We start from the raw sequence: 26876 nt of genomic DNA, 5'->3' as shown, positions 1-26876 counted from the left end.
AGAACCAAAATATTCAAGAGGGGGAAAGAGGAGAAGACACCAGTAAGATATTCTTTTTAACTTGGAAATCCATTCTGCTAGATTTGAAGAGAAAGCACTGCATGTCATAAACATCTAAATTCCTGTCAGCCAAGATGCCTCAGCAGGGTCGTGGGCAGAGTTAGACAGCTTAAAACATAGTAGAAGGTAAGGATATTAAGTTCATTAATAGGGGAAGAACTGGGTCTCACAAACTGAGGATCCAATCAATCTCACCTCTGACTTCTTTTCAATAAAGGGATTTAAAGAAGTTTCTGCTTGGTATAGATGCACGCAGCTGTCCTTCTCACAATTGCAAGTTGCACACCCCTGACATCAACACATTTGTCTTTTCAGGATCCTATGGCAGCAAAACGTATCAGCTTGGAAACATAGAAACAGTCTTTGCCAAAGATTTCTCACCTCACATCCAAGAGGGTAAGAATGACAAGGAGAAAACACTACAAATGAGGAGGAGTGAAAGATGAATTCTTTGATACAGTTTTCCAGCTGAAATACCAACACAAAACCGGCTTGCAGATAATTTAAAGTTCTGCAATTTGGTACATTCCCACCAAGAAAAGGTAGATGTTTCTGTACTGTGAAGAGGTTGTAGGGGAAAAAAGCCCCAAACCATAATTTCATTTAATGTAGGAGTTGTACTTTAGCAATAGATATTTCTTTGTGCTAGTCATCTTATTTGAAAGTTTTATGAGAAGGGCCAGTAGCATTCTGGCTCTATGGGAGTTTGACATTTTCCATTATATCAGACCTCCATTTGAGTGAACTACGGGTTTCTCAGATCTCTGCCATTTCAGCTGAGTATCTCCATCCTGCATATCACATTTTCCCTTCGAATTCATGGTGAGAAGTTTCAGTCAAAGTGTTTGTCTTTTTCTTGTTTCTCAGGAAAGCTAAAAGGTTATTTTCCTGTGTTAGAATAAAGTGATGCCAAACACAGGCAAAAATGCCCAAGCTCATCCAGCTTCTTCTCCTTGGATAGTGGCTGGAAGGAGCCCAAAGAAAGGCGAGGTTTCTTACTACATGTGGAAGAGGGACCTGAAATTTGGCCAAATAGGTGACTCCTACTGCTAAGCATATGCCTTTTGCCTTTCTTGTGAAAACTTTCCAGATTTGGCCACATAAGAAACATTTGAAATCACATAGTCCCTGCATGCTAAGTAAATACTTCCCTCTTCCCTCTCAGCTCCCATAGACTTCTGCAGATGGATAGGGAATGGCACCAACCTCCCTCTTACCTGTGGGGAATTGTGCACACAGACACAGGAGGTGCACAAGGCCACGCTGGTCTCACCTAAGCAGCACAGCAGGAGGCAAGTTCACAGACATGATAGTTGCTGGCACCTAACTGTAATAGTAACATGGGTTAAATTGCATTATTTTTGCAGTTACAATACTGCTGTGCCATTGGGGTATTTCACTCTCTGAGATGAGAAGCGATGGAGGAGGGTGCACAAAAGCAGACTGAAAAGTAAAACTGAGATATTCCGAGGTTATAGGGGGAGATGAAGACAATACATCAAAGCACTGGTGTGCTAAAAGTAGCCCAAGGTGAGTGAGCGTTGGAGAAGAATCAAATAGGGAGCTGGAAATACCTATGCAGAATGGGATGTGAGATTAAGAAATGACTAAAATGAAAAATCAGCAGTGATGGCAACCAGATATTTAAGAAGCAAATTGATTCAGGGGACTAGACAGGACAAGAGAAGAGCCAAAATGGGTGAGAATGGAAGAGGGCAGAGACATGTATGAGGAAAGAAGAGAATTGTCCTTCCCCTCTGCATCCTGGATGTAAACCCCAAATTCCTGATGTTAACCACTCCTCTGTTGTCAACAAAAATCATCTATGCCCATCTGCAAAGCAATCCAGCCCCTTCTAGCACTAGTCCACGTAGATTAAAATCTAATACTGCCAGACTCTTCACCTCCCTGTGATAAAGATTTCAAACTTGCTGACAGTGCATTTGTCAATATGCCATGGGATGGTATTTCAGGTTATTTTTTTAAAAAGCTAAAACCTTTTTCCCACATAAATTAAATTAAAAGAACAATAGGGAAAATTCCATGTGATCCCACATTTAACATTAATGAGTAATGGGATAATTATAATGAATAATAAAAAGATAATGAATGCTCACAAAGAAGCCCATTACAACTGCAAAGACAACCATTACTCTGAAATTTTATACCTTTTGAACACTTGACTTTGCAACCTTAATGCCTTTTTAACATTGTTTTTGTCTTTGTAATGATATATAACAATCTCCAGACACCATATGCAGTCTTCATATTTCCTTTACCTCTTTCAAATGAATTTTAGCACTGGGTATGAGAAGATGAGTGATGACCACACTGAGCAGCAGCCAGGAGATAGTGAGGAATGCATTTAGTTGTTTCCTCTTTTGCATTCATAACTGCTACCTCCACAGCTGGGATCATGCTACAAGCTCTTGGCCTTGGTTTTTCTGCTTTAAAGCCTCTGTGTTTATGACAGTTCTGTCAAAATTTCTTGATTCTGCATTTTGTTTCTCCCATTGGTCTAACAACCAAACCCAAGCCAATGAGGCTTCAGGATGCAATTAAATAGTTAATGATTCTGTTAGGGTTGTGGCATGGTATCAACCATTATCTTGATTCCTTTTCATCTGACTCCGTGCCGATTTCTTTAGTTGTACGTGCTGTCCTTCAGTGCTGGACCCCTGCTTAGACATGATACTAGGCACATTTTTTAAATTGGAAAGAGGCATTAAAGCTTACAGACTATCATCATATTTCAAGTTACTGCTAGGAAAAGCCAACATTTGTAAGAGTTACTTTTGTATTTCTTCAGGCATTCTATATTTTAGTTGCAAATGTCAGCTTCTAGCAAATTCTTAGCTCTTGTTCCCAAAGTATCATAATATTAATAAATGCCCCATAGGACTGTCCCAGTTCATGTCACTCCTGCAACTCTGGGTCACCTTAAAGCCACTGCAAGTCCCTAAATTTCTACATCATTCACACTAGAATCCTAATGTGTACCCTGTAGCAACCGCCACTACGCTACCTGCGTGCTTATGTGCAGGTGGTTCTCTTGGCAGCTGAGATTTCTGTTTGCAATAAAGGAAAAAAACTGTTTACAGTAAAGAGCAGACACTTTGGGGGACCAGCTCAGTTAGTCAATTACCTGCGGAGCACATGGTCTCATTTCCAGCCGAATGACCCTGAAGCAGTCACTGCAGTCTGAGTGGAAAGGGGAGTTAACACTAAATAATATTAGATAAGAGCCAATCTCTTCTCAGCACTCTTCAAACAGCAAGAGAAACATGTCTTAGGTGTAAAGTGAGAGATCAAGTAGGAGGAAACAGTTGTGAAGAACGATAGGGCAAATGAAAGACCCTGCATGCCTCTCTGAATTGGTCTTTTCTATTATTAAGTTCATGGCTGTAACGGAAAGGTGACAGAGATTCCATGCTCTCACTGTTACAGCAAGTCCTTCACTTGTTCTTCAGCGATACAAAGAGCAGTATATGAATTTCACAGTATTTATATCTCTAATTTTACACAATAATTTAGTTGCCACCTCCTTGCATGAAGGAAACACAGTAACACCTAATTCAAGAGCTGGCCTTATAACAGCACTAACGTGCACGGCAAAAAGAAAAATCAAGGTGATATATGGATACTTAGTTGTGAAACTCCTATAAAGATGAATGAACATAGACTCTAAATTCCAACATGCTGCTTTGAAAAAGACCTGAACTGAAATGATGGATGACTTTCTATATACAAACACTTACACACATGCAACCCATGATCCAAGTAAGCTGGTATATGACACAGTGCCACTGCATGCTTTGGTCCCCACAGGACTGTCTGGAAGCAGTTTGACCTGGTTTAGCAGAACTCTCTCAAAGATCGCAACTATTTCCTGAACCAGCTATTAAAAACTACTTCCAGCAGCAGAGTTTGAAAACTGCATACCCTGCCACTTGCTCCAGCTCCCCTAGGAGCCACAACTCCTGTGGCCCTGATCATACATGGCTCCACATACCTTCAGTGCTCAGTCCCCAGTGCCGGCCTCCTCCTTATTGCTGGCAGTTGCTGCACATCTGCCAGCATGAATACCAGTGCCTTTTAGAGAGGGAAGAGGTGTCATACCAAGCCTGGGATTTCTGGAATATGATACTAGATTTTCTACATTAGCCTGACAGAGCTTGTAAATTTCTACCTTAGTTGCTTTATATAACACAACAGAAAGTATATTAAAAGACAAGTTGCAAAGTAAACAGCTAAAATTTCTGGAGTACCAGAATTCAGACTGCTTATTACTATTATTCAGACACCTTAAATACCCCCTTGAGGATCATCATTAGAATAAAATCTGCAGAATTACATCTAATTCTAATGTGAGGGCCCCTTGCCTTGTTCTCAGTGTTGTATGGTCATTGCCAACCGAATGACAAAATACTTCCTATTTTATTTTCTCATCACTTTTTAATGCCATACTATATTTACCATACAGCATTCCAACTCTGCTCTGAAGACAGAATTATTAATGTTTGCATAGACTTTCAAGCAGGTTTTTTTCACTATAGCGACAGCATGCTTTATAACACATGTAAATTTATCTCCCTAACACCTGAGGAGATAGAAAACTATGTTCGTCTCTAGTGAAGAGGTAGGCAACTGGGGCATGTACAAAATTAACTGAGAAGTCAGCACTGGGATTTGGTGCATGTTTTAAGAAAGGGCTTATGTTTTCAGAATACTGTGCATCATATAACACAGTCCTGCTCAAAGCCCAGGCTTCCATTAGAAGACATGTGCTTATTGGTCCCAACTTGTGGGCTTCAGGTAAGACATCTCTGCTATGGCTCCTCCACAACATTAAAGCCTGCAGCTCCTTCTCAAATAGGCCTCAGCTACAAAGCTGACAGTGACCAGAAACAAAAAGACCTTCCTGTGACGCCCCTATGGGGTCAGCCCACTGAACTGCAGCAGCAAGCCCCATGGAAGTCCTGGCAGCAGAAAGACCTGCTGAGCCTTGGCAGGTGAATACTGCCCCAAGCCTCAGACCCCCATGCTGATCTCAATCCTCCTGTTCAGTAAACTTAATCCCACTCTTACAGTAACTGAAAAGAAAGATTTTTAATGGGAAAGGATGGGAAAGCTTATCAATAAGCAGTTCCATCAATCCTTTTCTACCTATAAAACTAATGATACTGAATTGTAAAATTATCAAAGAATGAAGCAATAATTTTACGAAATAGGGAGCTAAAATAGACTCCAAAGGATTAACACCCACGGTAGATTATCCCCTCCGCATTAAATTGGGTAATGGATTTCTCTGAATAAGCTTTTTCTTTATAACAGAAGCATGAGATACTTCTTTTTAAAAAGATCTGTAATGTCTTACTTTACATACACCTTTTGTTTTCTTTTGATATTTGCTACAGTCATTTAGAACTTGATCTTGACTGATGACACAGGCACATATTCTTGTTGAGATGTCTTAATATAATAGAGAGGAATACACAAGCCACACGCGATCTTGTTCAGAAAGATAGAGTTCTCTGCTGGAAGATTTCTGGTCACTAATGGAGTATAGTGGGACTCAAGCAAGCAAAAATAGCATTGTGGTTAAGATATTGGACCAAACTTGGAAGATATCTTCTGGTTCCTGGCTCTGCTGCAGACATCCTGTGTGTCCTTGGATAAACGCCTCTCGTGAGGCTAATTTTATTTATGTGCTCATGTACATAGTAATGAGCCTCATAAACAGCCTATAAATATAATCATTTGAAGTAATTTTTAAGGCACAATCTCTCATATTCAGTGAGGGATTTCATGCTCTCTTGGGAAATGAGAAAGTGTTTGCTAGGCTAAAAGCATGAGATGAGTTTGGATCAATCTCAGTTTCAGTGGCATTTGTGCGCATTTACATCTGGCATACATGCACCATTACATTAAAAAAGAGTCTGCATTATTTGCACTATTTCTCATTTTCTTTCTCAGACTGCAATTGTTCCAAATTATAGGAACTCAGACTGCAGGAAGCAAGAAGAAACACACGTACAATATCGCCGAAATGTTCACTGGCTGTGTCCTTTTTGTTCAAAATACTTGGAAACATCCTGCAGAAATCTGTGTACATGCACAACAGTTGTAATTATTCACATAGACCCTACTGTAAAGCACAGACTATGTACATCTGGAAGTTACACATCTCGACACACACAATGCATGTAGCTATACAGTTCACAAGTAACCTTCTAGAGGAAGGGTGGTTCTGGAGCAAACGCAAATCTGCCAGCTAGGGTGGTTTTCACCATGTGTGGTTCAAGCTATTCCTTTGCTGCTTCAGAGGGGTTGTTGGTGCTCTGGCAGCCTTGCTGCAGACACTCAGAAATCCCATGTAAACAATTGATGCTCTCAGCAGGTCTACATCAGGTGGGCAGCAAGTGCAATATACCATGGACCCTGGGACAAGCCATCAAAAACAAACTGTGGTTAAGGTTAGACCACCAGAGTACTCAGTTTTGTTTGTCGAGACTTATTCAGCCTCTTCCTTTACAAGAATGATTTCTTCCAACATATATCTTTACACAGTTGTTGACCCTCTGTGGCTTGGATGAAGCAAAAAGTATCAGGAGTAAATAAATTATTCAAGCACATTTATGAGTCTGTGTTTATTGTCTGCACCTACCATATATGATTTCAAATGTGATCACTAACATATATTTAAAAAAGCAAGTACATAACTACTGTATTAGTTTTTGTTTGGGTTTTTTGTTGTTGTTGTTGTTTGGTTTTTTTGTGGATGGAAGCCCCAGTGTATTACAGTTATTCTGGTGAATTCAAGTCCATTTAAGGGGAAAGGTGTGTTTCTGGAACTACCCCTGCTTCCTGGTCTGTCGGAGAATTAACAACTTTAGCAATTAGGAACAGAACCTTACCACGCAGTACCCTTTTGTAAGGGAAAGGAGAGAAGACATGAAATAAAGAACCAGTGCCCTCTTTCCTTGCCTGAGCTATTTGTTAAATGACTCGGCACTGGGGTTTCTCAGTAACAATAAAGCCTGTGGCAGCAAAGCAAGAATCCTGACACTCCCAAGAATTTGTTAATTTTGGCAAGAAAGTTATGTCTGGAGAGCTAAAGTGGAGAAAATGACAATGTAATAATGTTGTATTGCAATATTATAACATTATGAATAACATTCATAATACTATCGGATACCCTCCAAAAGAAGACTACAGATATAGCAAAACAACAGCAACAAAAAAATTAGCTCATATTTTATGAAATCCAAGGATGCAGTGACAGTTCAACAGTAAACTGTATGTAACAATTACTCAAAAACACGGTTTACAGCAAGCTTGGATAGTTTCTTCCTTATATCCTTTTGGCATTCATTTCCCCTCCACCCCCCCTTTTTTTGTGTGTTGTATTGTAATGACAAGGGCACTGCTCATGTTCACTGAAATACCTCCAACTACATGCAAGCTGTGATCAGTGTCACATTTACCACTGTCTCACACTGCCCCTATACTGCTATTTTCTATTTTTCAGGGAAATACATTTAAAATACATGCACAGAGTAAATCCAAAATGAGCCTTTAATAATCTTGTTCAGGGCAACAGAGAATAATGACAGTGTCTTCAATGAGGGGCATAATTACAACAAGCTGTCAAAGGAAACTTTAAGAAAGTTTGGGGGCAGGGGAATTAAAAGCTATTTACCTCTATCAAAGCAGAATGAATAAGGGTAATGAGTAATAACCCTGAGAAAATGACAACAAAGGGGAACATTCTCAGCACCATGAGCGGGAAATTAATCAAGTCCCTCTTTTGTTAACAGGTATTACACAATAAATTCCCTGTGTTCCACCCTGAAAAAGTATCCTTAATATTGGGAAAGAAAAAGTTCTAAGAAGTAGTAAACAAGAAAATGTTACCTTGTCCTTATAATGTACTATTTACAAATATCTCAAAGCACATTTTAGTTCAATACAGTGAAAGAAAAGAAAGCTCAATATCTTACGACGTTTTGATTTACACTTACGGAGAAAATACAGTGTCCTGAAGTAGGCAATGGATCCATAACAATGAGATAAGTTTGGACTTATATAACTTACAGGAAGCTTCATGTATCATCTAACAAAGTACCAGTGTGCCTACTGGAGATACGCAAATTTGGGCTTCCTGATTACATCTACAACACCTCCGTCTGCTAAGTCAGGGCACACTTAGTTCAAGTCAGAGCAGCACAATGCAGTTATGTACACAGAAGACTGAAAATCACAAAATTCTTAGTTCTAAAATGGGATCCAACTGTGCTCCTTTTTCCTGTCCACAGAAAAGTTAATGAAGCAACCTAAGTCACTCACCCTCTTCTGCTCCTCAGACATAAATAGTATTATATAACTACTAGTCTCAGTGAACTGTTGGGTGAATTAAATAAATTAACATGGACGGATTAAATAAGTTCACATCTTTAACACATTTCGAGGAAGAAAAAGACTCTATAAGCATTAAATATTACTGAAATTGTAAGCAAAAGACCTTTTCAAGTGGGTACTACATTTCATTTCTTTGTATATCAATTACTCATTAACGCAGCAAAACAAAGAAAGATGTGACAGTTCTCAAGGAATCCTTTCACTGTTACATATGCTCTTGATTTGACATTACAAATAACAGTTATTCAGTGGACCCCTGATCATGTTCCCAAACCATTCCTGAGGGCTCCAAGACTTTCGGTGCAAATTGTCTTCTCTAGTGTCCAGTCTAGCTTAGTCTTACACACTTATATATACTTAATAAATAAGCATGCACAAACCATGTTACTTGTAAAATTATTTGAGTACAATTGGTTTAGAAGCTTACTTATTTCAGGGATTGTAAAATATGCCTTGCACCTCTGCACCTTCCAATTTATCTAAATATCAAAAACCCCCTCAATCTAAATAAATCTAAAATAAACCCCCTCATTAAAATAAGTCTAAAAAAATAAAAAGGGCGAATTCTAAGCAAAAAAAAACCCACCCAAAAATATTAAAATTCTGTACAAAAGAGCTAATGTGAATGCCCAAGAGATCTGTGTGGTTTAGTGAAAGCTGTACCTTTTTAGGCAGGTGAAGGCATTGTATCAGACTGTAAAACTGTGAGCTTAAAAAAACAAGAGGGACACCTTGCCAAGATAATTTTGCCCTTTATATCAAATATCAAATTTACAAATTGAAGTAAACACTAAATAAAACCTTTTCTTCACTTTTTAACATTTAGACAACTCCTGTAAGTTGTTTAAAGGCAAGGGATGTAGGTAGCTGAATACCAGTAGCTAATATAAATGAGACTGAAAGAGGGAGGTGTTTGGAAGAGACCCTCTAGAAAGATATGAGCCGTGCAGAAAAAAACATGAGAATTTGCAGAATACAAGGCACAAAATTGCTTTTGAATTTTGCTCTTCTTTTAGATGCTATCTCAAAATAAATAATGTTCTTCTAGTAACCAACAATAATTGTTTTAAAAGGAGAACGGTCCTGTATAAGCAATCTCAGTGTCAAAGTCCAAACAGAAAGAGAGGGTTCTAAAAGACACAAAGTCCAATCTGCTCTCAAGGCAGGCACTTCCTAGCTACTTAGGAAAGTCTTCCCCAAAAAGCTGTCATAGCTTTTTTATTACACAGGGTTTTTTTCATGTTCAATAAACATAATTAAAAGTGATAGTACATAAATGTGAAAGTCATGCACTCTGGGTAAGTCAGTGAACCTATGGCAAGTTATTCTACCTACGTATTTGGCCCTTAAGTGACATTTCACATGAACACATACAAGTATTATATTGTGTATTAACTCCGTTTAGAATAATACAGGAAAGCTGATCAAATCTCACTAAATTCTGAAGAACCTATATATGTCTTGAAGCACACAAAAAGAAACCTCCTTTACCTAAACTCCATGAATCATAGGATCACAGAATCAATTAGGTTGGAGAAGAGCTTTAAGATCAAGTTCAATCATTATCCCAGGACTGCCAAGACCAGCACTAAACCATGTCACTGAGGGCTTCATCTACACAGTTTCTGAACACTTCCAGGGATGGTGATTCCACCACTGCCCTTGGCAGCCTGTTCCAATGCCTGAAGACCCTCCCAGTGAAGAAACTTTTCCTAATATCCAGTCTAAACCTCCCCTGGTGCAGCTTGAGGCTGTTATCTCTTGTCCTATCTCTTCTTACTTGGGAGAAGAGACCAACATCCACCTCACTACAGCCTCCTTTCAGGTAGCTTAGAGAGTGATAAGGTCCTCCCTGAGCATTCCCTTCTGCAGCTAAACAACCCAGGTTCCCTTAGTGGTTCATCACCAGACTTGTATTCCAGACCCTTCACCAGCTTTGTTGCCTTTTTCTGGTCCATGTTCAGAATACGTCCAAATTTGCTGTGTCACAGGCCATGCTGAGTAGGCAGGCCTATGATTTATAATCTAATCAACCTCAGAATCATAAAATCATAGAATCGTTAGGGTTGGAAAGGACCTTAAGATCATCTAGTTCCAAACCCCTGCCATGGGCAGGGACACCTTATGCTAAAACATATCACACAAGGCCTCGTCCAACCTGGTCTTGAACACTGCCAGGGATGGAGCATTCACAGCCTCCCTGGGCAACCCATTCCAGTGTCTCACCACCTTACAGGAAAGAATTTCCTCCTTATATCCAATCTAAACTTCCCCTATTTAAGTTTTAACCCGTTACCCCTTGTCCTGTCACTACAGTCCCTAACGAAGAGTCCCTCCCCAGCATCCCTATAGGCCCCCTTCAGATACTGGAAGGCTGCTATGAGGTCTCCACGCAGCCTTCTCTTCTCCAGGCTGAACAGCCCCAACTTTCTCAGCCTGGATTCATCCGGGAGGTGCTCCAGTCCTCTGATCATCCTGGTGGCCCTTCTCTGGACTTGTTCCAACAGTTCCATGTCCTTTTTATGTTGAGGACACCAGAACTGCACACAATACTCCAGGTGAGGTCTCACAAGAGCAGAGTAGAGGGGCAGGATCACTTCCTTTGACCTGCTGGTCACGCTCCTTTTGATGCAGCCCAGGATACGGTTGGCTTTCTGGACTGCAAGTGCACACAGCCAGCTCATGTTCATTTTCTCATCGACCAACACCCCCAAGTCCTTCTCCACAGGGCTGCTCTGAATCTCTTCTCTGCCCAACCTGTAGCTGTGCCTGGGATTGCTCCGACCCAGGTGTAGGACCTTGCACTTGGCATGGTTAAACTTCATGAGGTTGGCATCAGCCCACCTCACAAGCGTGTCCAGGTCCCTCTGGATGGCATTCCTTCCCTCCAGGGTATCAACCAAACCACACAGCTTGGTGTCATCGGCAAACTTGCTGAGGGCGCACTCAATCCCACTGTCCATGTCAGCGATGAAGATGTTGAACAAGACCGGTCCCAACACCAATCCCTGAAGGACACCACTCGTTACTGGTCTCCAGCCGGACATTGACCCATTGACCACAACTCTTTGTGTGCGGCCATCCAGCCAGTTCTTTATCCACCGAGTGGTCCATCCATCAAATTGATGTCTCTCCAATTTAGAGACAAGGATGTCGTGTGGGAGAGTGTCAAACGCTTTACACAAGTCCAGGTAGATGACATCAACTGCTCTACCCTTATCCATCAGTTCTGTAGCCCCATCATAGAAGGCCACCAAATTGGTCAGGCAGGATTTCCCCTTAGTGAAGCCATGCTGGCTGTCACCAAGCACCTTGTTGATTTTCATGTGCCTTAGCATGCCTTCCAGGAGAATCTGCTCCAAGATTTTGCCAGGCACAGAGGTGAGACTGACTGGTCTGTAATTTCCCAGGTCATCCATTTTCCCCTTCTTGAAAATGGGGGTTATATTTCCCTTTTTCCAGTCATCAGGAACTTCACCTGACTGCCATGATTTCTCAAATATGATGGCCAGTGGCTTAGCGACTTCATTTGCCAGCTCCTTCAGGACCTGCAGATGGATTTCATCAGGTCCCATGGACTTGTGCACGTTCAGGTTCTTAAGATGGTCTAGAACCAGATCTTCTCCTACAGTGGGCCCAAGGTCTTCATTCTCACAGTCCCTGCATCTGCCTTCCAAGACTTGGGTGGTGTGGTCAGAGCCTTTGCCAGTGAAGACTGAGGTAAAGAAGTCATTAAGAACCTCAGCCTTCTCCAAATCCAGGGTAGCCAGTTCTCCTGAGAGCTTCCTGAGGGGGCCTACGTTATCCCTACTCTGTTTTTTATTTGCTATGTACTTGTAGAATCCCTTCCTGTTATCTTTAATACCTCTAGCTAAGTTTAATTCTAACTGAGCCTTAGCTTTCCTAACCTGCTCCCTAGCTTCCCGGACAACATCCCTGTACTCTTCCCAGGCTGCCTGTCCTTGCTTCCACTTTTTATAAGCCTCTTTTTTCAATTGAATTTTCCTCAGGAGCTCCTTTTCCATCCAAGGAGGTCTCCTGGCCCTCCTGCTGCACTTCCTTCTGGTTGGGATGCAACGCTCCTGAGCTTGTAGCAGGTGATCCTTGAATATCAACCAACAGTCTTGGGCACCCCTGCCCTCTAGGGCTGTATCCCATGGAACCTTACTAAGCAGGTTCCTGAAGAGGCCAAAGTCTGCTCTCTTGCAGTCCAGGGCAGTGAGCTTGCTGCACGCTCTTCTCACTGTCCTGAGGATCTCAAATTCAACCATCTCCTGATCGCTGCATCCAAGGCTGCCCTGGAGAGTCACATTTCCAACGAGCCCTTCTCTGTTGGTGAGCACGAGGTCAAGCACGGCACCTCTCCTTGTTGGATCCTCTATTACTTGCAGAAGGAAGTTGCCTTCTACACAATCAAGGAACCTCCTGGATTGCTTGTGCCGGGCCGTACTGTCCTTCCAACAGATGTCAGGGTGGTTGAAGTCACCCATGAGAACAAGGGCCTGCGAGCATGAGGCTTTTCCCATCTGTCTATGGAGTGCTTCATCCGCACAGTCCTCTTGATCAGGCGGTCTGTAACAGATCCCCACAGTAATGTCTCCCATAGCTATATTCCCTTTAACCCTGACCCACAAACTCTCTGTGGACTGCTCACCTGTTCCCAGACAGAGTTCCATACTCTCCAGCCTATCCCTAACATAAAGGGCAACTCCCCCTCCCCGCCTGCTGGGCCTGTCTTTTCTAAAGAGCCTGTAACCTTCCATTCCAACACTCCAGTCCTAGGAGCCATCCCACCATATTTCTGTGATGCCTATTATATCATACCCCTGTAGACTTGCACACATCTCTAATTCCTCAGCGTGATTGTGAAACCAACAGCAGTGTCTAAGCAATTGGAAAAATATATACAGAACAAAGGGAAAGACCCATCTCATCACAGCTTCTCCCTCAAGTACATAAACTCAGCATCAGTGGAAAGTATAACTATTTCATTCACTATTTTGTAGTGTATTTCTCCTGTGATTTGTGCACCACTACTTTGTGTTAAAGGTGCATTAATGTCTTCTTTTAACAGCATCCCTTCTAAATTTTTCCCCTTGCTTAATGGGCCTGAAGGGATTAAACCCTTAGCAGAAAAATGCATCTGTTGTGCATAACATCACAGTATTAGACTATCATAATACCAACTCATTTATTTTCATTTTGTGGAAGTATACCTTCCCTTGAGAATGATGCTACAGGGTATATTTCCTTCCTGATGCTTCCTTTCATGTATTGTATGCTATTAAGGAGAAACACTTGTATTCAGATATCAGAAGCCCAAGGCCCACTTTTTGCCTTGCATTTTGAGGCCACATTATACCAGAAAGATAGCAAGGCTGATTAGAAAAGAGCTCCAGAAATCCTGTCTGTCTGAAAGAACAAGCGATGCATGTTCTTTGCATTTGTCACAGTTCTGGACACTGGCCAGACAGAACTGACTTAAATTTGCTTTTGGTTTAGGTGACTTCTTTGTGCATAAATTAGAGAAAGCTAAGCTTAACATTTTAATGAGGTGAGCTGGGATGTCACTGCTGGAATACATGCCACAACAGTCAACATCAAGACAGACAATGGTGCTAACCATCTTGTATTGGGCAAGGCTTTATCTACATGCAGTTACAGCTGCAGTAATCCTTTGGTTTAGCATTAAATAGGATTCCCTGCAGGGAGTGCTCATAGTCTCCGTCATACACAAAATCAAGACCAGGTAATCAAAGTAGCCTTGAAATCAAGAAAACTGAAGCACTACAATTATCAAAACTGGTAACTACATTTGGATACTTTGGTAACTTAGCTTTGGTAAACTTATCAAAAATTTTATAGTTTACCTGTATGGAAAGATGATACTTCACCTAAGCTCACTTCACTTTAAGCCAGCTAAGAGAAGTTGTGTATATCTGGTGCCAGAATCATAAGGATCTTCCATTTCCTAAAAAGACTGTCCTGGGTTCAGCATCGTGTGAGAGTTCTGAAGGTTTTGAATGGCCTTTAGGTATCCTTGGGACCTGCCTGCTGATTGTGATGGGGATCAGCATGTTGGCACACACACAGACTGTGTTCTACCCACAACCATTTTGTCTGATCTCAAAAGTTAAGCAGAGTCAGGTTTGGGTCTTGTCTGCAGTTAGACGACGATATAGGGGGACCAAGAGATTTTTCCCCAAAGCTGGACAGTCATGAGTGGCAGGGTGTGTGGGACAGTATGGGCAAGTGTCTAGTCCACTGGGCCCCTCCAGTGCTTTGGAAGCGTCGGAGATGGAAGGCAGCTGTATGGAGTCCCCAGCAACAAGCTGCAGAAACTGCTGAAGGGGACAGTGAATTATCTTGAGGCTGGTGGGCCCATGGCACTTCAGGCCATCAGAGCAGAGATGCAACAGAGAGATGGACTCATGATCGAGGGGTGGACTTAGCAATGGACGCTATTGCCCAGGTTATTCACGAGTGTGAACACTGCACACAGTCTCTCCTGCTCTGGAAGACTGTTACAAGAGATGGAGCCTGGCATCATGGACCAGATGGACTCAGCAGCTTTATAGGGACTGGTCCATGCACGTAGATAAGAGTGATGGTATATTGAAAATGTGGGATCTGAGCATGACGTGAATGGTATGGAATAAGGGGTGGATAATGTCCTGGGTTCAGCAGTAGCAGTCATTTTTCTCCTTCTTGGTAGCTGGTGCAGTGCAGTGTTTTGACTTTCGGCCTGGGAACAGAGCTGATAGCGATGTTTTGGTTTGGCCAAGGACTGTGTGAGCCCCTCTGCCAGGGGGGAGGGGAAGCCGGGAGGAAGCAGAGACAGGACACCTGACCCAAACTGACCAAAGAGGTATTCCATACCACAGCACGTCATGCCCAGGAGGTAACTGGGAGTTAGCCGGAAGGGCTGGGAGACTGCAGGGTTGGAGGAGGTATCGGTCGGTGCTTGGTCGGGGCTGGGGGGGCGAGTTATCGGTCAGCTGGTGGTGAGGTGTTGTATTCTCTTCCCTTGTTATTTCCCTTATCATTGTTATTATTGGTGGTAGCAGCAGTGATTTGTGTTATACCTTAGTTACTAAACTGTTCCTATCTCAACCCGTGGGAGTTGCATTCTTTTCGATTCTCCTCTCCGTCCCTCCGGGAGTAGGGGGAGGGAAAGAAGGGGGGGGAGTGAATGAACGAGTTACCTGACTGGGTTTAAACCACGACAAAGACCCATGATGGTTCAGTAGGATTTTCAAAAATCTGGACACCCACTACACGGTACGTCTGTATAGATTTGGGGCAACTGCATGTCTTCAATCACTGGCATCCAATTTGGCTGATTTAACCCTTTTCACACTTACAGATGGCAAAGCCTATCTAACTTCCTAACACATTTCTGATAAATATAGCAATGGCAAAAAGTATAGTGCAAGTGTCTGGAGATCAGTGAAACTCCTTCAGTGTTTCCTTTGAAAGAGCACAGGCACAGTGCAAAACACTTCCGAGATACCCACAAAGTTAACTCTGCTGGCACTGCAGCTGCTACAAGCAACAGTAGGAGCACCCCTCAAATTTGGGTGTGGTTTTCTCTCTTCTCAATGAAAGGTTAAAACTTTCTCTCACTGTTGCAATAAGCAGCATACAAAATAGCATTTGAGAGAGGATGACATGGTGGCAAGCACTTCTGTATGTTCGATAGTGTCCTTACACAGCACCAGGTAACGTTACACACAGGGATTGGCAGCCTTTAGGACAGTAACAATATAATACCCTGCTGCTTTTAGTGTGAAAATTATCAGTGAGGGTGGGCCAGAGAGGATGACAACCACCTTAAGCATTTAAGTGGATTTGAAACGCATCTATTACCTACCCAATAGCAACATGGAGTAGCTAATACACTGGACACTTCCTGCTAAGGCTTGCGGAAAAAAAAAACAAACCAAACCAAACCCAATACTTTCTAATCATTCAGAAAAACTGAGTATTTCCAAACATGCCAGGTTTTCATACTTTACCTTGGGTTTTCTTTTTTTTTTTTTTTTTTTGCATACTGTGAATAACTTATACTTTCTGATAAATTCCATAAAAAACCTATGGGTAAGGATTCCAGTTTTGTAGAGAAATTGCAGTGGTTTCATGTTGAAAGATAAAAACGTAAGACAGCTACTTTCCTACTAGGGCAAGAGAGAACAGTCTTAGGCAAAAATTTCCGAGGTAGTTTTGAAAAAGCAGTTTGTCAAATTGAGAGGAGAAGGGTGTTTAATTCTCCTAGCTAACATGATAGTGATCAGGAAGAAATACAGAGCCAATGCTTAATGGTTCAAATGGAGATGTTGGCACGGAGCTGTTTTGGAAAGAGACAGATCTGCGATGGTTTTGACTCAATTATAGTCTGTGTTGAACTGAAAGCCCGAAATGCTGGAGAGTGAAAATGTACCAGGTTTTCTTGTTTCTTCATGCTAGCCTTTTTCCAGTACCTTGCACTCTTCCAGGTCTAAGGGCAATCATCAATCTTACCTTAATTAAAATTTAAGATGTCTGGTAAATAACAAAGGCAGAGGATGGAGGGGTGGGGGGAGAGAGCCATTACTCCTCTCAGTCAGAAAGTAGATCATATAGCCTGCAGTACTTTTGCAATGCAAGAGACTTCCTAGAGTACACAAGTGTGTTAATCAATAGGATGTGTCTAAATGTATAACCAGCTTCACCTTTTAAGAATTCATATTATCCAAGAGGGGGGTTAATGAACATTAGCACAAAACAGAACTGTGGCTGCAAAATCCTAAAATGACAGGGAGAGGAAAATAACACTGACTTGGAATCACTGCAGGCTTAGCCACTGAAAGATCCTGAGAAGGGCACAGTCCCTATTGACTGAAACTAGAGATGAATTCAAGTCATGCAAATTCCAACTCAGTTTCAGACTTGCCTTTATTTTTGCAACGCTGCACAAATCAGCAGTCTTGTGTGACTGAACTGCCCTTGCTGTCCTTTTTCCCAGTGCAAGCAGTGGAATAGTCTGTTCTGCCTAACACACAGAATTACTGAAGAAAACTGCTTCTTACCCATTTCCATAACTTTCCTGCTTACTGTAGAAGCTTTTTCTATTAGTGAGAAAAAGCAAATGCATTTGACTTCCATCTTGCAGCAATGTATGTTTGCATAATATTTCAGTCTGGTCAGCTTTCCCACTTGCCTTTCATCTTCCCCGTATAGCATCTGTTTTTCAAAGACAGCAGATTCTCCACTGTTGTCTTGGGACAACATTGGGACATCTTCCCCAAGGAAGACATTTTGTTGCTGTTTTGCCATGTGTAAATTAGCAGCAACATCTTCTGAGATTCTTGCTAAACCTGCAGGGCCGATTTTCCTCAGTAAGGTGTCTGACTGAGGTGTCAACTGTGTTTTCACACTGGATAGCCAAAACATACTGTTTTGCTGCTCTTTTCATTATGCTGAACTATATAAAAAACAAGGGGCGGTGTGAAAGGCAGAGCATAACAATACCATATCATTAGCATCAGCATATGAAATATTTTCATGTTCATTTATCTCAGTGTGGTCACTGTTACTAGCTGACTCTTTTTCATACCGCCAATACACGTCCAGCAGAAATACACAATCTTGTTGTGCAATTCCGTGGTCTGCTTTATTTTTACCCTCAGCTAATGGTTTTCATTTATGTCTTGACATCACAGTATATATAATGTGGAAGCTCCTGAAACTAAGAACTTTACTAGGGCATAAAAATTGACTTTTCTTTTGTTGTTGTTCTTCCTCCATTATGGAGAAATGTTCAATTAGAAATCCCCCAAAGAGACCAAATCTTTAATGCTTGGTATTGTGACGCCTTTAGAAAATCAACCTATTTTCAATTGCCTCTTGTTAAGCATTTGGTTATCAGTTTTGAAAATATGGATGCATCTATTCATCTATCTATAAAATTCCTTTTATATCCACAGTGCTATCCACACTTCTAATAAATCTGAGATGCATCCAAGACTATATTGATCTTCAGACATTGGCTGTGTATATTAGTCTCCACTTCTTTTTTCAGAGTGTATTTCACTCATTGACAAGGTAATTGGACCACTGGGTAGGTAAAATGCTAACAACCACAAGTGTTTCTACAGAAAGCCCCTTTCTGATGGCATTTTAAGATGCTTTCCCCTAAGACTCCTTCATCAATAAGTGTTGACATTTGTGCAGCAATGGAGGATTACCTGAATTATGTAGAAAAGGAATACAAGAAATTACCAGGTGCTTGTGATGGCTGGTCAGAAAGGCTATAAAAGCATTAAGCATCTGAGTCAGGTAAAAAGTTTGAATATGTATGTAATATGAGAATATTGCCAGACGTACGTACTCTGTTCTACTCAAATCTGCAGTAAACATTACCATGCAGGCTGAATTACAATTGTCAGATTGACCCAACCCAAATTTGTGCATGTGAACTGAAAAGTAAGAAAAAGAAGAAAAAAAAAGCAGTAATATGTAGTTCATCTTTCAAGTGAGGAAGTAATGACTCTGCTGCATGGCTTTCTGCAGGACAATGACGGCGATTTCTGAGGAACACAGGCAAAGATAAGACTCAGGAAGTCAGATTTGGTTTCTTATCCCTTAAGTTGGCATATAAAACAGCTGTGCTAAGGATCACTAACAGGAAACAAAGGATGAAAACTGCAAAGATTTCCAGGTACCACAGAAGCTGAAGTTGAAAAGATTGAATCAGTATTGGGTCAGTCAGAGCAGCATCCCTCTCACTGCAGGCACAGTGCTAGCCCAATTTCTTTCTCACTGAAAGTCAGGAATCTTAAGGCTGGTGGTGACTGACTGCCATGCTTCAGCAGGAAGATCATTTCATTATACTGATAGGGTCAAATTCTAAATTCAGATGTATTAATATAAAGCTACTCCACTGAGAGCAGAAGAGCTGCTTTAAATTGGTATACAAAAGTAAAATTACTGGTTGTACCCAAATATAAAGAGAGCATGATTTTTCCTTATTTGCGTGTGTATGCATATTTTTTTAAGAGGGCAAGTGTGACCTTGAATTCAAGGAGACTTCAACATGCTTATATCCTGAAAAAGAGAAACTCAGCCTCCCTGCATCCTCCTCCACTCTCCCATCAGATCCCTGCCTGATTTCACAATCCACGGTCATTGCTCTTCAAACCCTCTCCCTCTCAACCCACTCTTAAGTGCTGAGTGAGATAGCAGGAGCTGGAGCCTGAACTGAAATCCTACAAGCCCATCTCACAGAAGGGCAAGCCAGATCTTGCTGAATTCCTGCTGGCTGCCTTGCACAGCAGCAAGAAAGTGCAAACCAGCTGATTGACAGTGACTGGCTCCTGCCTAACGCATAGATACAGACATTGCTCAAATGTAAAGCCGTATATGTTATAAAAAATTTTCCTTGTTAAAGAATTCTCTTAATATGGCAGAATTGAGGACCCATGTGTCTTTTGGATTAATAAACTTTAGCTTCCATTTTGGGGAAGCTCCATGAGGTAAATCCCCATCTCGTCATTCCAAAATCTAAGCCAATGGATTCACAGAACCTTGTTCAGCTTCAGCATAATTTTCACCCAAGCTATATTTCTGTAGTCAACATTCTTTTAAAAAAACATCCTGTATTTGCCCTATCTAAAAGTCCTATATTTGCCCTTCCAAAGCTCTGAAGTGATTTAATAGCAGACAGCAACTAGCCAAAAAATAATCTGCAAACTTCAGAAGCTACAGAAATTCATTGCTTCTTTTAGCTCACTATGTAGCCAAGATGACACAAAACAAATTTTAATTATTGCTAAAGAGCAATAAGAGTAAATTCAAGCTGGGTCTCACAGGAAAAAAAAATTAAACCACCTGTAAATAGGATCTCAAAATAATGCACACTACCTACACTCTGTGCTACAAATAAATCATCTTGCTGTTACTCTAGTGATTTTTTGGTAATCTTGTAAAGTCTGATCCAAGGCCCTGGGATTCACCCCCAGTCAGTAAAGCTGGTTAGAAAGAGAGTAGATATAGCTCACAACTACATAGTTACCACAAGAAATCTTAAGTTTTACTTGTGGAAAAGGATAAAAGAGTTATCTCTGCTGCATGGTAACATACACTTTCCCATTTTAATGATAGTCAGATGACTGCAAGATATCCAAAATACATAATTTCCAGTTCAGGTAATGTTAAACCCACCAAAATATGAATTAAATGTTTCTTCCCGGCAAGCATAAATAAACTGTGGAACTCATTGTTAGAAGATGAGTACTTCTCTATTCTAGAGTGAACAGACCAAAAGCATGGAAAGACTGAAAAATCTTAGAGCCATCAGCAATTATAAAATACAATGATTTACGTGTAACTGGGATAAGTCACACACTGCCAAAGGTTAAAAATTGTATCACTACATAGATGCTAATAACAACCCATTCTTTGACATCTGTGCTGGCCTAAGCTTGTCTGAGTCGTCCTGCATATCCACAGGCATGACAGAACTTTTGTCCACCACTTTCCAAGGCACCTGGATTGGGACATGGTTGAGTCAAGCTTGCTCTCTCCTGAAGCTCCAGGATGTCTGTCTATATGCATTTCAAACTGAGAAGAGAGCTATCTGATAGAGCAGGAAACAGTAAAAATTTTCGAATGGATGGAAATATGGAATTTGTCAGTGACCTGCTAGGAAGGAAAGATTACTATCTGCCAAGGACAAAAATCCTGATCAGAATATAGGGCCTGCTTTGCAAAGTGATTTAGCCAAAATTTGGTCTATACATAGTAACTGTTGTCCATAATTAATATACACTTTGTGTATTATTTATTTTTTATCTCATTTTAATTGTTTATTTATTTACTTATTTTCCCTCAAATATAAATTAAAAACTGAATTCGTTCCCTTCGCTTACTTTACCAGCATGGACAGGTATCTACCTCACTGATTATTTTATTACTACAAATAGAAAGAGAAGTAAGATAACAGATGTACTGGGAAATATTTACTTAATGTCACAGTGTTCTATACATATTGATAGTCTTCATACTTTGATAATGCAGTCCAGGGGTTCTGATGCCATAATTAACATTGAACCTAACTTTTTGTCCTAAAAACAAAGACTCTGCTATATTTCAATTTTATTCCGAAAAATATCATGGGAATAAACAGGTTTCTTTAAAACAAATATTAAATTCTACAATTAAAAAAAATCTCCTCAAATAGCTATTTGTTAAACTTGTCTGTGAAGGTGCTTGTACATACACCCAGGAGGTACTGATGACTAATGAAACACCTCACTGAGAAAAGAAAGAAATATATTCAGTTTAAATATTTGTATAGATGAGGCAGTTAGCAACAACTTAAAACCTCAGAGGACACTTGAGTCCTTCTACCATCTTAACTATTCAGTTCCTAACCTTCAGCCCATGTGTAGTTTGACTTCAGTTTGGGTACAACCAATGAGCTATTTTAGCCCTTACTACTTGGGGAAGTGCCTCTTCTGCTTCAAACACTACAGGAATGAGGCATCTCAACGGCAAGTGAATAATTTCACCTTCACTAGAAACAAATCTGTCTTTCTAAGGAGACCCTCTCATATGCAACAGTTACATATTCTTTCTCATTTTGTACCAGTAAGTCAGCTCCTACTTGAAATTTTAATCTTGGTCCCCATTAACCATGTATTAAAAGTGCATTTCCCTCAGGCTGTCCCTCACAGGAACTGCCTAAGGGAGGAGCTCTCCATGAACATCTTTGAGAACAATTGGTTTTTTCCATCTTTCCTTACAACTGCTGTGATGCCTCCAAAAATGTTGGTAGCTAAAAAAAAAACATGGCTTCTTGCTCAGTAAGCACCTCAGCTGTAAGCTCGCAGAGGCTGGGGGAGCAGCAGTGACCAGCACTGCAAGTTTGCCCTGCTCCCATGCCATATCTTATCTGTGTTGCCACTCATGAATAGAGGTAACTGGATTAGACGGACCTTTGTTCTATTCATCTTACATTGCCACATCATCCGTTGCCTGTAACCTCAACAAATGCCACTGCATGGCTTCTTTACACTACTCCATCTTTTTCTACCTGCTTGCTGTTTGTCATGTCGGCCCATACCTTGCTTGTGACAAGCATGGCACTTTTTGCTCTTTTCCAGTTCAGAGGCAGCCTGCCAGGGGCTTGCTGCATGCACTGGGGGCCCTGAATTTATGAAAACAAAACATAACAGCAGCTACAGGGTGACTGTTCACCAGGTAATCAGGCTACCTTTGAGGCAGTATTTTGAGAGACAGCCACAGTCTTCTTCTCAACCCTCAAACTTTTCAAGAGAACTGGGGATTCCAAGCAAGAAATAACAAGCAAATTCACCTCACAAGCAGATGTGAGGCAGAGACACTCAATTTGTCCAGATTACCCAAGCCAAACCCACATGCCCTTAGCTCTGCCCTTCGAAGAACATGATGGGAAAATGACTCAAAATCCAAAGCATAAACAGGCAGATCCATACTACTTGCATGAAAATGAAGGCTAGAAAAAAAATGCTAATGTATGTATTTGGAAAGTTCTATTGCAGAACAGTATTTAACAAACTGGTTAAAATTGTAACTCTGGCATGACATTACTAGTGAACAGCAGGCAAAACTAACTTCACTTTGCTGAACTCCCTTCACCAAAGGAATATACTTTGTTTTTTCAAAGTGTCCTTTGTCTAACAGATATTCAGGCAGGTAAGTTGATATTTTAGGATGGTAAAGTATTGTCAGAAACATTTAGAAATACCCTAAACTTCCTGTGGCATTAGATCAGGACTCATCATCAGATTTTCAGGGCTATTCCCTATTTAGTTTTGAAACTACAGTTGTGCTGGTGGCTGGCTTATGTAATTCCCTCATCTTGCTATTTATTTACAGCAAATAGAGCTCAAATGGAAAGTGCTTCTCCTTCTGTACCCTATAATTAATCCTCATAGATGACTATGGCTCATTGTAAGTAGCTTAAAAAACAAAACCAAACCAAAAGAACCCACAACCCTCCAAAGTACAGCACCTCCTGCATATGTGACTGATGGCAGGATGCCCACATATAGCTCTTCAGCTGGAATAAATATTAATGGAGAGTGGGCATTTGTGATTTAAATCTGTAGTTGATTTCTACATCATCTGAAACATTACAAACAACAGTTCTCATTATAAAGAAAAACAAAATCACTTGGGAAATTAGTTTTATTCTCACCTTCCTTGTGTTAAAAGCAGAATGTAAAAATCTGAAATGAAACCCAGGAATAATTGACAGACTACTTCCCCAGTGAAGGGTTATTATGGGAACATATAAAACATATAAAAAGAAAGCAAAAAAACTTTTTTTTTTAATGCAGGTATCAAATAAAAATGTTTCTGTCCTACAGATTACAGACTTGAATAGTCACTTTAAAATATTCTGTTAAGATCTCACTTATCATCAGTGCTGAATTCAAATGAGTTTCAAATATACTGAACTATCACTTTGCAACATCTTACCCAGGATTATTTTAATTTTCATCCAGTGCTATTAAAAATTCAGCTCTCCTCCTTTGCCACATCGTTGTGTACATAATGAACTTTATGATTTCTTACAGGCACAACCTATTGCTTTTGGTTTGACTTTCAGATAGTTTTTCCAAAGTCATTTTTCAGTAAATGAGGAAAGCCCAAATACAGCAACTTGCCTTATGAGATTTGTCATCTTATTTCATTACAAGACAGGATACTTGAGTTTTTAAAGATTAATATATTGAATAGGTCTTTGCAGAGCATATGCTTCAGAATTGTTCACCGTCGTGTCACCTCTAATATGTCCAATAGCACACTCTTTTGGAATTAAAAGACAAGTAAACAAACAAGAAAATACAAAACCCTGCGTAACTTCTCTAAATCACAGATCCATGTTGTGGCTGCTTCTGCAAGTCTATTGAATAAATAGATTGCTTGACCAGGTCAGATTTTATTTGACTTTTCAAAGTGAGAGATCAAACATGTCGGGAAAAAAATATCCCAAATGATTCAGGGAGATCCATGTGGGAAGACCACCTTTACCCCTATCTCAGGCAATCGCCTCTATGCACAGGGGTTTAATGCTGTCTCAGAACTGATATTAGTTTTCAAACAGGATGGCTAACAGGATTTTCAAACAGGATGGCTAATGGCAAGTATTACCTCATCATTCTGCTATGGGAGAAAAGGCTACAGAAAAAAATGGGTTATACCTTCTGTTATATTTAGCGAGATGGTAGGTAATAAGAAACATGAATGCCAATCTCAGTAATGCTCCTCATCTAATTTCACTGTACATCAGTTCTCCGAAGCTATAAAAGAAATGTTCCCTCATTGAAATACTGAGGATAACTGCCAATACTTGTAGGATGCTACCAAATCCTTTTATTAATCTGAAAAACATCATCAAACAAAACATTGAGGAACCTCACAATTACAGACTCTAGAGCACAGGCTTCTTTCAACAGCCTGCATTTCCTCAAAGGGGGCAAAACCAACTTGCAAATAACAACAGTGGTGAAAAAGTATCTTCCATGACTACCAAATTAATTTCCAAAAATTAACAAATATAAATTCAAAAAGTGTTAAAAGTAAGCAAAGCAAAACCAGGAAAGGTATTTCCATGAGACAGACCTGGGTGCTTAAAGAACTGGGAGATGAATTCCAGCTTTGTAGAGCTCTGCAAGTGGGTGGCTGTATTAAATATACTTTATTCCAGCATATCTAAGCATTCTGAACACTTCTAACAAAATAATTGTTGGAAATAAGAACTATCCACAATTGACAGAACAAATGTAAGCAACAGTAACCATACAAGCAATTATGTAAAATGTGTCCTGGGATTTCCCTCCATCAACTGAGAAAACAACACTGAAGAAAACCATATGTGGACAGAATATAACATGAAAATATTTTAACTGTTCCATCAATAGGATTTTCCATGGGAGCATTCTTATAGATGCCATTCCCTAGAGATTATGCATTTGTCTCCTTTACCAACTGCAGGAGTACTGTTATTTTTATATACATATTATTTAAGGGCAGATACAGAAATGAAAGGTGAATTTCCTAATGGCTTTAAGAAATACTCCAAACATTACTACTTATGTATTCTGGAAGCGATGCAGCCAAGTACTATCAAGGCAACTTGTTAAAATGAATAGTGTTCCTACCTCTCTCCCCACCCATCCTAAAAAGTTAATTATTATGCAGTACTCCAGGAAAATTATTGCTATGCTACAATTTTATTTATAATCTTTATTAACAAAACACTACCTAGATAAAGAACATTTTTCCTCCAAATTTTTGGTTTTAAATTAACCTATAATGAAAATAAATCCTTTATAGGATTTAATTTTATGAAATTTGGAGTCTTTTAAGGATTCAACAAAATATTCAATGGTGTTAATATCTCCAGCAATTAATCCCAGAAAGGCTTACTTTTTTTTTCTCCTTCAGTTTATTTGCTATTACTACTGCACAGCACTCTTCCCCTTCTGATGCATAAAATCCAATGGAAGCAAAATGACTAGCCAAAAAGAAGTTCATTTCTGGGGGTACACTTCCATTTATAGGTGCTGCTCTTTTAATTTTTCATGGTTTACTGAGCATTTCATTCGGGTTGGCAGGTCTAGTGGGTCATATGGTGACAGTTCTTTTTCTGCAGCATCTGAAATGTCCACTGATTGCATCACTGACAGCTAAAATTAGGTATTTGGCAAAGCAGTCCTAGGAACTAAGGGCTTGATTAAGTTGCCTAATTATAGCTGCCTAGTGCCATTTGAGATGCCCTAGAGTACCCCCGGCAACCACAAAAGCCTGGCAGGTATCACACAAAACCTACGGGAGGCCTGTGGTCCTCCAAAACAGGAGCTGTAGGCAAGGAAGGATAATCCCTAAGCATTTCAAATGGCACAGGGGACTTTTGGTTAGACTCATTTAGGAACTGAACACTACGTGTTTGCCACCGGGATATTAGAGACCAATTCTCCTCTCTTAACGCATTCTTGCATCACATTCCCTCTCTTTGCAGACAGGTCCATGAACTCCCATCACTGCTCTGTGCTTGCTCTCTGGCACGCAGCACAGGGAATACAAAATATGAAAATAGGTCACAGCAATACTTTAATTCTGGGGGATAAAGAAGGGTGATGGAGAGCCTCATTCATGGAATGGAAGAGAGGGCTTGCATACTTGCTTCATATTCATCTCATCACTGCTCACTCAGAGGAAAAAGAGATCTGCTTGAGGAATTGTGCATGCTAGTTCTTATTGTATCATGGGTTTTCCTTGGAGGTGTCCAAACCAGAATTCAGTCTTGCTTAATCTGTGAAATTTCACATGATTACAGACTGGGGTTGATAAGATTTGTGTTTAGG

At 40.5% G+C, this 26876-nt stretch overlaps 2 protein-coding genes across 7 annotated transcripts in view; one reads left to right on the top strand and one right to left on the bottom strand.

Annotated features, from left to right (window-relative positions):
• LOC134155902 (aggrecan core protein-like) overlaps positions 1 to 15010 on the top strand; it is a 667433-nt gene extending 652423 nt beyond the window's left edge. The window contains exon 2 of the mRNA XM_062603545.1: positions 14735 to 15010. Coding sequence (XP_062459529.1) covers positions 14735 to 14851 — 117 coding nt within the window. The 3' untranslated portion in view covers positions 14852 to 15010. The remainder of the gene's footprint in view (positions 1 to 14734) is intronic.
• Positions 1 to 26876, bottom strand: part of RBMS3 (RNA binding motif single stranded interacting protein 3) — a 729877-nt gene that overhangs the window by 463276 nt on the left and 239725 nt on the right. The window lies entirely within an intron of this gene.

Source organism: Pezoporus occidentalis, unplaced genomic scaffold, assembly GCF_034315485.1.
Source record: "Pezoporus occidentalis ecotype Australia unplaced genomic scaffold, CSIRO_AGI_Poc_V1 ctg80, whole genome shotgun sequence".
NCBI classification, from domain to species: domain Eukaryota; kingdom Metazoa; phylum Chordata; class Aves; order Psittaciformes; family Psittacidae; genus Pezoporus; species Pezoporus occidentalis.
Note: the sequence above shows the minus strand (reverse complement) of the source record. Positions and strands in the feature narration are given on the sequence as shown.